Source organism: Tripterygium wilfordii, chromosome 19, assembly GCF_013401445.1.
Source record: "Tripterygium wilfordii isolate XIE 37 chromosome 19, ASM1340144v1, whole genome shotgun sequence".
In the NCBI taxonomy this organism is placed as follows: domain Eukaryota; kingdom Viridiplantae; phylum Streptophyta; class Magnoliopsida; order Celastrales; family Celastraceae; genus Tripterygium; species Tripterygium wilfordii.
Window position 1 is genome coordinate 1,488,945 of NC_052250.1, and position 13,671 is coordinate 1,502,615.

The 13,671-nt window shown below is 37.6% G+C and overlaps 3 protein-coding genes across 4 annotated transcripts; 1 reads left to right on the forward strand and 2 right to left on the reverse strand.

Annotated features, from left to right (window-relative positions):
* Nucleotides 1-210: 210 nt before the first annotated feature.
* Nucleotides 211-1,295, forward strand: LOC119986056 (protein NDR1-like). Its single transcript, XM_038830599.1, has 2 exons — nucleotides 211-893; nucleotides 992-1,295. Exons 1-2 carry the CDS (start codon nucleotides 323-325, stop codon nucleotides 1,003-1,005), a joined length of 585 nt encoding a protein of 194 aa, XP_038686527.1. The 5' UTR covers nucleotides 211-322; the 3' UTR covers nucleotides 1,006-1,295.
* Nucleotides 1,296-1,452: 157 nt separating this feature from the next.
* On the reverse strand, nucleotides 1,453-8,163 carry LOC119986057 (putative F-box protein At4g10190). 2 transcript variants are annotated; one of them, XM_038830600.1, is made up of 4 exons: nucleotides 7,827-8,163; nucleotides 3,441-6,421; nucleotides 3,215-3,281; nucleotides 1,453-2,248 (listed from the first exon to the last, which is right to left on the reverse strand). In XM_038830600.1, the coding sequence occupies exons 2-3, from the start codon at nucleotides 4,540-4,542 to the stop codon at nucleotides 3,253-3,255; spliced, it is 1,131 nt and encodes a 376-aa protein (XP_038686528.1). In that variant the 5' UTR covers nucleotides 4,543-6,421; nucleotides 7,827-8,163; the 3' UTR covers nucleotides 1,453-2,248; nucleotides 3,215-3,252. The 2 variants fall into 2 exon arrangements, with proteins under 2 accessions (XP_038686528.1, XP_038686529.1); XM_038830601.1 differs by lacking the exon at nucleotides 1,453-2,248 and having other exon boundaries at nucleotides 2,828-3,281.
* A 2,997-nt stretch (nucleotides 8,164-11,160) lies between these two features.
* Nucleotides 11,161-12,423, reverse strand: LOC119986169 (protein FAR1-RELATED SEQUENCE 6-like). Its single transcript, XM_038830724.1, has one exon. The coding sequence runs from the start codon at nucleotides 12,421-12,423 to the stop codon at nucleotides 11,161-11,163; it is 1,263 nt and encodes a 420-aa protein (XP_038686652.1).
* Nucleotides 12,424-13,671: the final 1,248 nt, after the last annotated feature.

Consider the following 13,671-nt stretch of genomic DNA (forward strand, 5'->3'; position numbering starts at 1 on the left):
TATCTGCAAAAGAAAAAAGGCAAATGTTCAGAACTTGCAAAGTATTTGCCTGGCAAAAGCTAAGACAAACGGCACCGTCCTATCTCACCATTGGTTGCTAGGGTCAAAACAAGTTCTGTTCTCATTGGTTTATATGTTCCCAAACCTCACCTACATGTGATGTTATCAGGACCTCAAAAGCATATCAGTGTTCACTCACAAGTCTTCTCTGTTAAAAGCAGAGCAAAAACTTGATTGATTGATTGATTGATTCCTCTCCCTCTCTTCATCAAATTGGAGAGACCCCTTTTCGCCGGAAACTGCTTTTACACCGGGAAAAACCATGTCAGGAGGTGGTGGTGGTGGTTGCTGCCGGTGCTGTTTCAGCTTCATTTTCACATCGGGCTTAACAGCTCTGTTTTTGTGGCTAAGTCTGAGACCTTCAAACCCCAAGTGTTCAATCGATAAATTCTACATTCCTGCCCTCAACAAAACCTTAAACTCCACAAAAAACACTACCCTCTACTTTGAACTCAAGCTTGCTAACCCCAACAAAGACAAAGGCATCTACTATGATCCTCTGAATTTGACATTCTTTGATAGTTCTAATAGGAGTCACAGGTTGGGGAACTCTATTGTTAATCGGTTTTATCAGGGTCGCCAGAAGAAGGCCTTTAAGGGTGGCAATGTTGACTTTGGGTCGGCGGTTGTCCGGGCTGTTTCGAGGAATGGGTCGGCGGTTTTCCGGGTAGATATGGTGACTAAAGTAAGGTTTAAGATCATGATTTGGTTCAAAACCAAGAGGTATATGATCAGGGTTGGGGCTGATGTTCAAGTCAATGACCAAGGGGCTAAAGTCAACCCCAAAGATGTCAAGCTCAAGTCCATGGCACCAGTGATTGAAGGCTGTGGAGGTGGGCAATTGGGGATTTTGGTAAATTTATTTGTTCTGATTTTGCTCAACTTATAAAGTGTTGATGTTGTTGTTGTCGTTGTTTTGAGAATGTTTTAGATCGAGAACGATAAAGATTTCAGTATTTTGCTGCTCAGTCGATGCACAAGATTGAAGTAATGCGCATAAAATCTTGTGCGTGCAACTCAATAGGATAACTAGGATACTAGCTCCCTGTCATAGCTGGTTTTAGATTGTGTAGTGATTCTTTTCTTAGTTTTCCTGACAAATTGGAGGGGAATTTGTATGCAAGAAATTGAGGTGATGAAGTTGTAGAGATATAAATCATGATTTAGTCATAGTTACTTCCCATTTTTCATTGTATTGGAACAATTGGAATCAATTCATTTTTTTTTTTTGGCTATCTTGGGTGATTATTAGTTAGTTTAATTGCTATAAAAGGCACCAGAGATGATATTTCCATGATTTGATGATAAAGTAGCAATCTTGTTATGAAAACCATAGTGAATCAAGAATCTAATTTGAGCATGAGATTGAAATTTCTGAAAATTTTACTGAATGGATTGATATTGAACACAAAAGGGTAGGTTTTTCTTTGCAATTTCACTGCAGTTTCCAAACTCTTTCTGGGAAATCTCTAAAAACATCAGACATTTCTTTCTGAATATACAGAGAATTCGATGGCTACAATAGCGCAGGAAACTTCTGAGATGTGAATTGATGAATTAAAGAAGAAGAAGATAAAATCTATCACTCCCTTCCATATCTACAGAAACTTAGATGATCAATCCTACAATGCAATACAAATTTCAACCTACAAAACCTCTATAGTTTACTGATAAGATGAGTTGCCAGTCTGCAGATTTAGAAGTTTGGTCTGTTTGCACAGACACCTCTTTACTCTTAAAAACTAGAGGCGATTTACGACAGGAAATGAGCGTCTGCGCAAGCAGACCAAAATTATGGAGTTTGCTTGCATAAGACGCAAAAAAAGCCCCGCTGACTGATGTTGTGTTTATCTTCCTGAATCATTCAATCCACTCTTCAATAAAAAATGTCATCAAACTAGATTTCAACCTGAAAAACCCGTCCACCGGGTGAAATTATCATCAAGTACAAGTAAAAGACAAAAGATCAACACGCCACATTATTCTTATGACAGGTATTCTACTATGAATATCGCCTGAAAGAAAACATTTAAACATTATTATCCTTCTAATGACAACAACAAATGCGTTTAACTAACATATGACAGTTTTTCCTGAGAGATGCAGTTCCTACAAACTCCTGCTTTATTAGCATAAATGATTGGACTCGCTGTCTGTCATCCCAACGGGCTGCTGAATTCACTTGCTCCTACAAGGAACATTACTCAATGTCAGAAAAGATGTTGAAACGCCCGTGTTAATCAATCATTGAAAGAAACAAGGAAAATCTTTGTCAACATTAATGAAAAGTGCAAATCAGATAAGCTTAAAGCACAGCATATTCAGCCAATATCAGACTTTTCTTGCTTCCTACATACAGAAGCAACCAAAAACCTTCCGCCAGTATCAGACGACCTTGATTCTTCTTATTTTTGAGTTTAACACTCTTAAAGCCATGGATGAAATCCTAATTTCTAAATAAAAAGTCAGATAACAAGTTATAGCATAGTGTATGCTAAACTTTCTTGCCTCACATAAGCAACAGAAACTAAATGCAGACACCTTCATAATCTCAGAGCATGATGATTCAGCAGCTGGTATATTTCCCTTGTTTCATAATGATGGAGACAACTCAAGTCTCTTTTTTCTTAAATATAAAATAGATAACTCAAGTTTGATACCACAGGGAACGATTCAAGCATAGATAATGAAGACATCAATCATCATATTACGCTGTCATTTCTTCGTAACAGCAGGCATGTATAGAACCTGGGGGTAAAAAAGAGGAGCCTGTTTAAGCAGTAGTCTTTTATTATGCCAATAGTTTTACATCACATGCACCTTTGTAACAATTTCCTGTGAAGAACCAAAATTTTTTTTATCTTGTACCAGTAAACTGCAGAATCACAATTCAAAACAGCACAAAGACGAATCAATACAGACACCACAATTCATCAAACGTTCACACTAAATGAGCAACTCCTCATGGTTAGCTAAGCAAAGACAATAACGCATCTCATTGTCCAACTTTCATCTCTACCAGAAATGTAAACCCCGAATCACTGTCAAACTTTCATCTTTGAGACACATGTTGTGCGCAATAGAAAATGTACGAGAAATTGGAAAGAAAAAATTTGCTAACTGAGAGAAAACATGAGAGGTAACTGATTGCAACCATTAAAAAAATCATTTTCTTCTTCTGGAAAACTTGTCCTATGCTTCGGGAACCAAGCGACCACAACCTGTTGAAATCATATTGATTGTCAGAAGTAAGAAATTCATAACCAGAGACACATAAGTACAAGTAAACTGCCTGGAAATGAAACAAATTAAAATATAACTAGACAGACACAATTTCTGCGAATTAAAATGTAAAATATAATAAAAAATAGTTGACTTACATCGGAGAAGGCTTTCTGTATACGTAAACACAACTGAAGTATTCCAGCGGAAATTCTCAGCAAGATCAAGCTCCCGCCAAGTCTTACTGTCTATATTGTAGAAAAAGTAATGCTCTGAAGTGATGAAAAATTTTTCACTATTCTGAGCAGCCACAGAGCAAAGACATTCATAATTTGAAAAAGGAACAATGGCACTGCTCCTCTTTTCCCAACTAGACTCGCTGAAGTGTCGTAAAATCCATATATCAACAGTTTCATCTTCATTGTCCATAGCAACAAGGGATAAACAGCATTCGAGCTCAATTAAATATGAGTGCTCAGTGACCTCCACAGGGAGGCTAATTGTTCTAAAATTTTCCTCCCAATCAACTGCAAGGATGGAGCCCGGGACAGTGAGATCATTTTCTAACGCAGTGAACCAAAAAACTTCTCCATTGACATATACATGATTAGAACCAGAAAAATTGTTGCAAGAACGAGCTGGCCGGTGCAATACCCTTCCTATGTCTCTCCAACATCCAGAGCCGGAGGAATAAACTTCACATTGATGATAATTCTTTGGGTTGTAGCTTCGGGAATGGAAAAAACGAAATACTTTATACTCATTAATTTTTGGACCAAAAGCCACTCCATAGACTGGCCTTGCTTTAGATGTCTTACCTCTAGGAAGTAAAAACATATCTCGAGTTGCAACATTGAAAATACGAAATCCTACATCACTGAGGTCCCCAGTCGGAGGAAGGTTGATACAACAGATCAAACCATCATGAGAACATATCACGTAGAGGGGGAAAGGACTTTTTAAACCTGGAAGGATAATCATCTCAATGACTTCACCATCCCCTTTCATCAATAACAAATTCCTGCCAATTGGATCTAGAGAAACTATATACATAGGGTTTTGTCTGGACCATCTCAAGTGCATATCTACGAACTCCTGACTGCATATCAACTTATTCCAGTGCTTAGAAACAGTTTTTGATACTAACACAGACTTAACAGGAAGCCTTGAGAGAATACAGGAAAGGACATCCTCAGATTGTATTTTATGCCACTTATCATTCCGCATATGGAAATGTTTTCCCCCATTCCTGTCCGTCATACTCTACTCCAACAGATTCCCAAACAAAACCAATCTGCAATATGGAGACATCAAATATAATGTTCTACCATGCAATAATGCAGAACATAGATGCACATATGTGAGCACAGCACAGCCGGGAAAGAAAGAATCTATGCTCGGGAATTACTTTTTTATAATCATGCATCAACTCCAATTCTAATTTGTATTCCTTTCCATTTTCACCAAAAATGTAAGTAATGAGGTCACATAATTCTAAAAACACTCAAGAATCTAATGTCCAGAAATTAGAGGGGCCAACTTGAAACAAAAATTCAATCCAAGAACAACTAAAATGAAATTGAAAAGCATGTAATTATACACATTTTTGACAGATGAAATTAAAGATCTAACAATCTACAGAATTCAATCCAAGCACAACTAAAATGAAATTGGAAAGCATGTATTTATATACATTTTTGACAGATGAAATTAAAGACCTAACAATCTAAAGAATTATAAAGAAATTTTCATATCCTTGCTCATGAGGAACCAAATCTATCTCAATCCATCCCCGTCAGCAAACAACCAAAACAAAGCTGTCAGACTCCATTTTATGTGGGGTGAAGAAAAGATCGCCTTGGCTTTCAGGATCTAATTTGCATCAAAAGGCTGATCCTACGTATCACAACCCATAGTGAAAATGATGAGGTATAAAGAAATTAGAATTACCGAGTAAAAAAGTGCTTCCAAATCAAAACTTTTCATAAGTATTTAAGGGCAAAACAATTTCAAAAACAAAAGTTCACCATCTCAATTTAATAAGCATGGTACGAACCATCACAGACAGCCCTAAATTTGAAGAGTGACCTACTCAATGAAAAGTACTTTGAAGGCATAAGCTGTGATATTCCAGCACATAACAAACAAGCTTTGCCAAACCAAAAAAGAAAAATAAATCTTGAGAAAGAGGAAACCTCACCAAGTATAACAAGCACTAAAAATTACCTTGATAAAGACAGACGACTGAAAAAGGGGTTCCGGATGAATCATAAACAGCAATTGAGGGCTTATAAAGCCATGAAATATCAGTGATCGTTTCAAATATGGAAAATGAGTTTCTCAGGAATCCAACAGGTGGCACGCGGAATGGTTTAGGTTAGCGATAGTCCCAAAGAATATAAAGATAATAGAAGGGAAATATTTCACACTAAATTTTGTGATCTTGCATTGCAGAAAATAAAGAAAAATATCATGAAACATTTTCTCCCTATATGGTACATTCAATTATCTAGCAATCAACTGGCAGTAAAATTTTATAAAATCAATTTGTTATTATCTATTCCAGATGGCAAGAAGTAATACATACAATACTTGTATGGTCATGAATTAAGTGGTGAATTAATTTCTGCCTTATACATTACACGACATATATGCACAAATGGAGGCATACCTATATGACGAATGGGGCCTATTTAGCAATTCATATAATATTCCGAGTATAAGGGCAAAAATGCAAGAACTTTGAGTGTCAAGGTGCAACTGAACAACTTTAACAAAAATAAGAATTCGTAAGTCAATGAAACCTTTACTAAACTTCAATAACATTCCTAAATGCCAGAAACATGCATCACATTAAATAGCTATCATCTCCTACTTTTCATTGTTCTTTGAAAGCAAAAGCAAACATTGCCTCAAGTAACCTACAACAATTGAATGCCAGCCTTTCAATCTCTTTAAACTTCTGCTAGATAAAACCCACAAATGAGAAGTCTCAGATCGCTTATGAGAGGAGTAATTTTCTCCTGTAGATTAGTAAGGAAATAGCTTCTTTGCACCGTGATGGTAGGCTGCTTACATCTGCGCTTCTTGGTCCATGCTCAACTGGGGGAGTATGAGCTCCGGGTATGGTTTCCTTACTCTACAATGTAAACATGACGAAAAATAATTACTTACTCTATCAATATATATGTGTGTGTGTGTGTGTGTGTGTATATCATACCATGCAAGAAAAAAAGAAGAGCAATTAAACACATTCAAAATCACGGTGGCTACAGTTGCAAGAAAAACAAATTAGGAAGATGATAATTGACATGATAGGTAATTGTAAAAAGGAGAAATTTCTCGCCATACGAAAATAAAAAAGAAGCCTACGGATGCATCCTTACATGAATCATCATCGTCATAGTACTAGCCTTTATCTCAAAAATTTGGCGACTACATGAGTCTAAGAAATCAACAAGAATCCATTACGTGTGTTCGTTTCCATCATTCATGTCTATCTAGGATCATAATGTGTGAGTATGAGATAATAATGTAGTTAACAAGGGATTATGGAAACACCATTAGAAATGACCCTCGGGATAAGAATAATGTATGAAAACCGCAACCATGAAGTTATTGGGAGCGGTTGTATCAAAGCAGTACTAACAGATATATGAAGGACTGCATGTTTGGAAAGAGAATGGGGATGTGAAGATCAGTGTGAAATATCAGGCTAATGGCAGGTGAAAATGATGATTTCTCTTTGATTTCCCTCAGAAGTCTATCAGGAAAGCAAAAGTTTCTTGTTTCTTCAATTGGTGAGCCACTTTGAGGTAAAATCTTGAACAGCAATTCATCTATTCCTGCTTAGTCAAAAGATGCAGAAGACGCAAAGTATCACGCATTGAGGCAGAACTCATGCACACAATGCCTCGAGGGAAAATTTTCCTATCAAAAGTTTTGCAACTCTAGAAACCTCTTCAAAGGCATAAAGAAATTTGCTCAATTTCCAATTCTGGAACCTCCGCACAAACAAAAAGTCCTTAACTGCATCGCAATACATTCCTCTCTTCAATAATCTTTCAATACAAATTCAGGTCCTGTAACAAAATCATGGCCCGCCCCTTGTTTTTACGCCAAAAACAGTTCTTCTTTCCATAAGTACAACAAATTACCCAGTTTGGAATCAAATGAAGCAGCAGCCGTTGGAATCATAATTCAAAAATTATGAACTGGGTATTCAAATTTCAAAAATTCACCATCATTTCGACTTTCTAGCAATACAAAATGGGTCAAATTCAAAAATTCAATATTCCTTGATTCAGTTCAATTCAATTTTTCGCACAGTACTCCTAAATTCATAACCCAAAACATTGTAGTTGGAGAAATTTCTTAAGGAGTTCCACGATTGACTATGCATGATTGAAGAGTAAACCCTTCACTCGATACTGAAGACATCAAAAGTACAATTAATACAAGCATGGTGGGACAAGTGCATACAAATGCACCGAGACTAGTAATCGCAGAAAATGAAAGGGAATCACGATGAAGTAAAACTGTACCCGGAATTCAGTATTAGAACAGAGTCGACCCGTAATCAGTGAGACTTCCACAACTGCCAATCCGGGTGTCTCGCGGAGAACGGAAAGATAGAACATTTGTGGAGATTTATGAGAGCGAGAAGTGCAAGAAGCAAGTTGCCGTTTCGAAGAACGGAATGGGAATTGAACAGTGAATACGTGACTATAACGGGACGGAGCTGGCTTGGCCGAGTCTGTGGCTGGTGATGAATACCTTCCACCTTCCAAGTAAGTGGCTGGTTTTACTCTGGATAGATTTACAGTTACCACAATTCCAGAACACATTAAAATATTGCCCAGCCCCCGCACAAGTTTGTTCCTCCAGACTCAATATTCTCATTTAGGCCCCAAAATTTAGTTGCGAGTTTTTCTTATTTATTACCGCTCTTTACTCATTCTTTTCGATGTGAGATTTTATCACTGGATTGTAACTTGAAAACTTTTTGGCAACAATCTGGAGTTATACCTCTTGATAAAATGCCAATGAGATTATGGTTATGTATAAACAAAGTTTTGTGCCTTCCCTACATTTGCCCCCCTCCCCTGAGTCTTGTCTGGGCTATGTGATTTCTTTTCATTCAGAAATGTGAAAACTAAGAGAAAAAGAAGTGATACTTCAAGTATTCATAATTTCACGAAAAAAAGGAGAGAAACATCGTTGTTTACCCTAGGACTACCGAGGGTATGAGCCTATGAGGGTTTACTCCACCGGAATGGATATAAAACTCCCCACAAAACGTAGTCATAAACCCAAGCTCCGCCATATTTCAAATATGTACACTAAAAAATAGTTATGAAAAACAAAAAACCTATTGGGGTCGGGCCGAGCCTCAAATTTCTCAAACCAAGCCCGGCCCCAAATTTAAATTTCAGGCCCAGCCCACAGGAAAAATAGTTATTCACCACAGTCCACAGACCTGTGAAAATAATCGAGACGCCATGTTCTTTTTTTTCCGGGAATTTTGTAAAAATGACCCTCTCAAAAAGTCAAACCAGAGAAATGATCCACTTTTTTATAAACCGCAAAAATGACCTAGTTTTATATTGCAAAGACCAAATTATCCTTAGAAAACATAACCCACCCTTTGGCTTTTCCCCTTCCCACGAAAACCCACTTCTTTCAAACTCATTTTGCTCGTCGGGCTGCTCGACGATTACCGTACAACTTTCGATCATCAATTTTTGGCAACAGATAAGAGATTTTTCCCCCTCTGAGGTTAGTATCTTACTGGCTCAGTTTTCTGCCTAACATATACTCGATTTTAACTTGGTATTACATGAAAAGGTTTGCATTTTGGTACATACCTATGGCCGGCTTGGGTTTTTGGTGAAACTCTGTTTAATTGGGTGACATTGTGGGTGAAGTCTTGGGTTTTTGGTGGTGCTTGCATGCAGGTGGTCGAACATTATCTGTGTTCCAGTATTCTTAACTTTGTAGTCGAGCATGTATGTTCTGTAGTCGAGCATAATTATTGTGTAGGTCGAGCATTAGTCGAGCAGTTTTATTTCGGTCGGGCATTATGAGTGTTCCAGTTTTCTTAACTTTGTAGTCGAGCATAGCATAACTGTTATAGTCGAGCTTAATTGTTGTGTAGGTCGAGCATTAGTCGAGCAGTTTTATTTAGGGTCGGGCATTATGTGTGTTCCAGTATTCTTAACTTTGTAATCGAGCATAGCATAATTGTTGTAGTCGGGCTTAATTGTTGTGTAGGTCGAGCATTAGTTGAGCATAGCAGAATTGTTGTAGTCGAGCATTGTTGTTGTAGTCGAGCATTTAATGTTGTTAATTTTATGTAGTCGAGCATTTTATGAAACTGTGGTCGAGCATATTTATTTTTGTGGTCGAGCAAATGTGTTTTTTTGGTCGAGTATGATGATTGAAGTGAATATTAATTTGGTTATTGTATTTCTTTTCAGATAGACAATTTTTCAAAGAAATGGATTACATGATTGAAATGAAAAATCATTTCCCAGGTAAGGTTAGTGTTTTTTCAAATATATCTGAATCCATAAGCAAAGTCAAAAGGAAGCTTAGTGAGGATCAACTGGAGATGTTTAGCAGAACATGTTTTGGCATGTTTCTGGATGTGGGGCACATGAATTTCTCTGGCCAGTTGGTACATCAAGCTCTACTACGACAAGTTGTAAACTCTGTTAAAGAAGAATCTGGTGTGATATTATTCAGGTTCAAATTTGCTGGAAAGAGGGCAACATTTTCTATTGCTGAATTTGCTCTTATCACTGGTCTGTTATGTGGTGATGTCCCTCCCCTGTCTAGCTTGATTGACACTTCTGTGCATAGGATTAGGGACTTGTATTTTGGTGGAAATAAGAGCATTGGTAGAAATAAGTTAGATGAAGTTTTCATGAGTTGTGATCCTGAACCTGGAAAGGAAGAAGATGTGTTGAAGCTAGCTCTGGTATATTTTTTGGAGTCTGTTTTACTGCCTAGGGAGCGTAGTAGGAACATAGATATCCAGTGGTTGCAATTGGTTGATAATGTTAATGTGTTTAATAAGTATCCATGGGGATCTGTGAGCTATGCACGTACTGCAAAGTCTCTTGCATCTGTCATGGTAGGTCGTGCTGAAAAATTTAAAAAAAGATCGACAAAGATGGAAAAGTACAGCATATATGGATTCCCACTAGTACTTCAGGTAGTACTTAAATTATTTTGAAACAAGTTTATGCTTTGTTTGTTGTGAATATATCTTTGAAAAATAATGTTGTTTGCAGATATGGCTTTATGAAGCGGTGCCGCGCATCGGTAAGTCTTATGCAAATGTGAGGGAAGAAAACTGGTTTCCCCGAATATTGAACTGGAGGCACTGCCACTCCAGAATCTAATGCTATTGTCTCCAATATTTTTGATATGAAAAAGGTATATATTGCATGGTATATATTGCATGATATATATATATATATATATATATATATATATATATATATATATATATTAATGTTTTCCATGCTTATTTGTTACAGCTAGAAGTGCATGATACGCTTGTCCCTACTGATTTAGAGTTAGGGCAGGAATATTTGAGTAGTATTGGGAGCCCCAAGTTAAAGGAGACGACCAATGTTGTGGAGAGCTCCAAGACAAAGAAGAAGAGCTCAAAGAAGAAGAGCAATGTAACGGATGAGGGCAATGTTGCGTTGGATGCGTTTGAGAATTTGTTTGGATATGAGGACAATAATCGCCACAACCCTGAGATTGAGCGGGAGGATGATCCAATGGGAAGAGTAAGTTTATTCTTTGTTTTTTTATGTTTTTTTGTGGTCGGACATTAATTCTTTGTTTTGTTCTTAGATTAATTCATTTGTTCACATTTTTTTTCATTGTGCAGGTTATTGAGAAGTTACTTGGTTCAACCAACATACGTAAAGCCCTTTCATTCCGCTTTGTCATTTTTTTCTCAACCTTCTTGCACAATTGGGACGTTATGGATGCCGCTTTTGTACGACGCTCATGAAACCACCTTTGAATTAAGGATCTCAATTGCTCAACCAACATTGTTATTGGAAGACCCCGCACATCACGTAGTGCAGCATTCATACTTTCTGCAATGTTGGTAGTGAGTATATATCCGGGAAAATGTGCACGAGACCACTTATCGAATCCGGCATCCTCTAGATATTTATATGCCTTGCCACCTTCAAAACCACGGATCTGTGTCATTAGATGTTCAAAATCTGAAATACGGTAAGCCTTTGCTGCCTTGAAATATATGGGAAACACGGCATCATCAATTTTTTTGGCCTTCATGTTCTGTTTGATATGGTGCATGCAGTGCCCATGATAAGATTCCGGAAATACAAGTGAAACACCTCTCTCAATACTTTTATGCCTATCCGATATCAATGATAGTTCCGAGAAATCTTCAAGTGCAAGTGCAACTCGCAGTTTCTCGAAAAACCATTCCCAAGATGCATTATTCTCGGAATCTCCAACCCCAAAAGCCACTGGATAAATTTTCTTGTTGCCATCTTGAGCAGCGGCAACAAAGAGCGTGCCCATGTACTTGCCCTTTAGGTGAGTACCATCAACGGCGATGACAGGTCGCATTGCACTCCAAAATCCTCTTAACGAAGCACCGAGAGCCATGAAAAAATATTTAAACCTTTTCTCGTGATCGGACTCTATATAAGTTATCGTACCAGGATTATTCTTCTCTAACTCGGCACAATAGTGTGGCAAGTAAGAAAAGGAATCTTCAGGTGTTCCTCGCACTGATTCCAAGGCAGCTTCCCTAGCCCTCCAAGCTTTATCATAGCTAATATTAACACCAAATTCCTGCCGCACATCCTGTATTATGTCTTTTGGTCGGTAAATACGACCAACACCATTATATTTTGACTTAATGCATTCTCCAATAACCTTTCCTGATGCTTGCATATGACTTCGATTAATAAAGTCCAAAGAGCATTTGTGATTGTCATTAAGCCTCGTCACCTTAAACAACTCCGAATCCTTGACTCTTATAGATCGCATACGCCACTCGCACCCTTTAGCAGCACATTGAATCATAAAAAGAGTTTTGGTCGACTTAATAACGCGAAATTGGAAGTTCTTGCTCATAGCATCATAGCAATATATTTTTGTAACTCTTTTTTGTCTGAATAAATCTGCCCAATCGCAACTTTACCACCCCAATAGCTATTGCTACTATTACTCCCAACAAAGTTCGACGTACCAAGCGAATTTGAGCCAATGTTATTGTTGCTAGGAGGCCCATCCGCTAAGTTACCGCCCGCACGTGGAGGCGGGTGTCGATGAAGTACCGAACTTTCAATCCCATTATTATCCACTTGAAAGTCATCAACCTCAATATTTTCTTGATAGTCATCAGCCCCATCATCAATATCTGCATTATCTTTATCGTATCGATTAAAACCACATTCATTAAAACTCATGCATCCGGCTTGCGGACTAATCGGATCGTTGTCAAAATCAACATGTAAAGGTAATTCACTGCCACACTGTCGCGACTGCTGCGTATTAGGAACAAAGCCCACATCTTGTGAATGAAATTGTTCCCGCTGAGCAGGAACGAAACTTACATCTTGAGAAACAAACTCTCTCTGATGAATTGTTACACAAAGTGGAGTTCCAAGTCTTCGAGGATCATCATTTTGCCTAAGAAAGAATTGCAAGTCACGGTCGTTGCCTAGCACCATCGGTTCCATATCAAAATGTGTATTATAAGCAAATTTCATCAACAATTCACCAGCACTACGATCCACTTCAATCAACTCATATATCAAATCCACAAATTACACAAAAGAAATTGTTTCGAACACTATTACACCTTGGCTTTTCCCACCTTTGTATTTGCAAATCCCTCGACAAATTTCCCATTGGCCACCATAGAGGATCACAAATCAATAGATGTCATTCCTGAAAGTAACAAAAAACCATAAAAAAAAAAAGTATAATAAGTTGCTCGACCATAAAAACTTAAATGCTCGACCATAAACAACTTTGCTCGATCATAAAAACACAAATGCTCGACAATAAACAACTTTGCTCGACCAAAAACAACTTTGCTCGACCATAAACAACTTTGATCGACCATAAAAACACAAATGCTCGACCATAATACAACTTTACTCGACCATAAAACACAAATTCTCGACCATAAACAACTTTGCTCGACCATAAAAACACAAATTCTCGACCATAAACAACTTTGCTCGACCATGAAAACATAAATGCTCGACCATAAAAACACAAATGCTCGACTACATATATATTTGTTTGACTACAAACTCAATATGCTTAACTACACAGACGCTATGAGTAGATAATGTGTTCGTTCAGAACTTC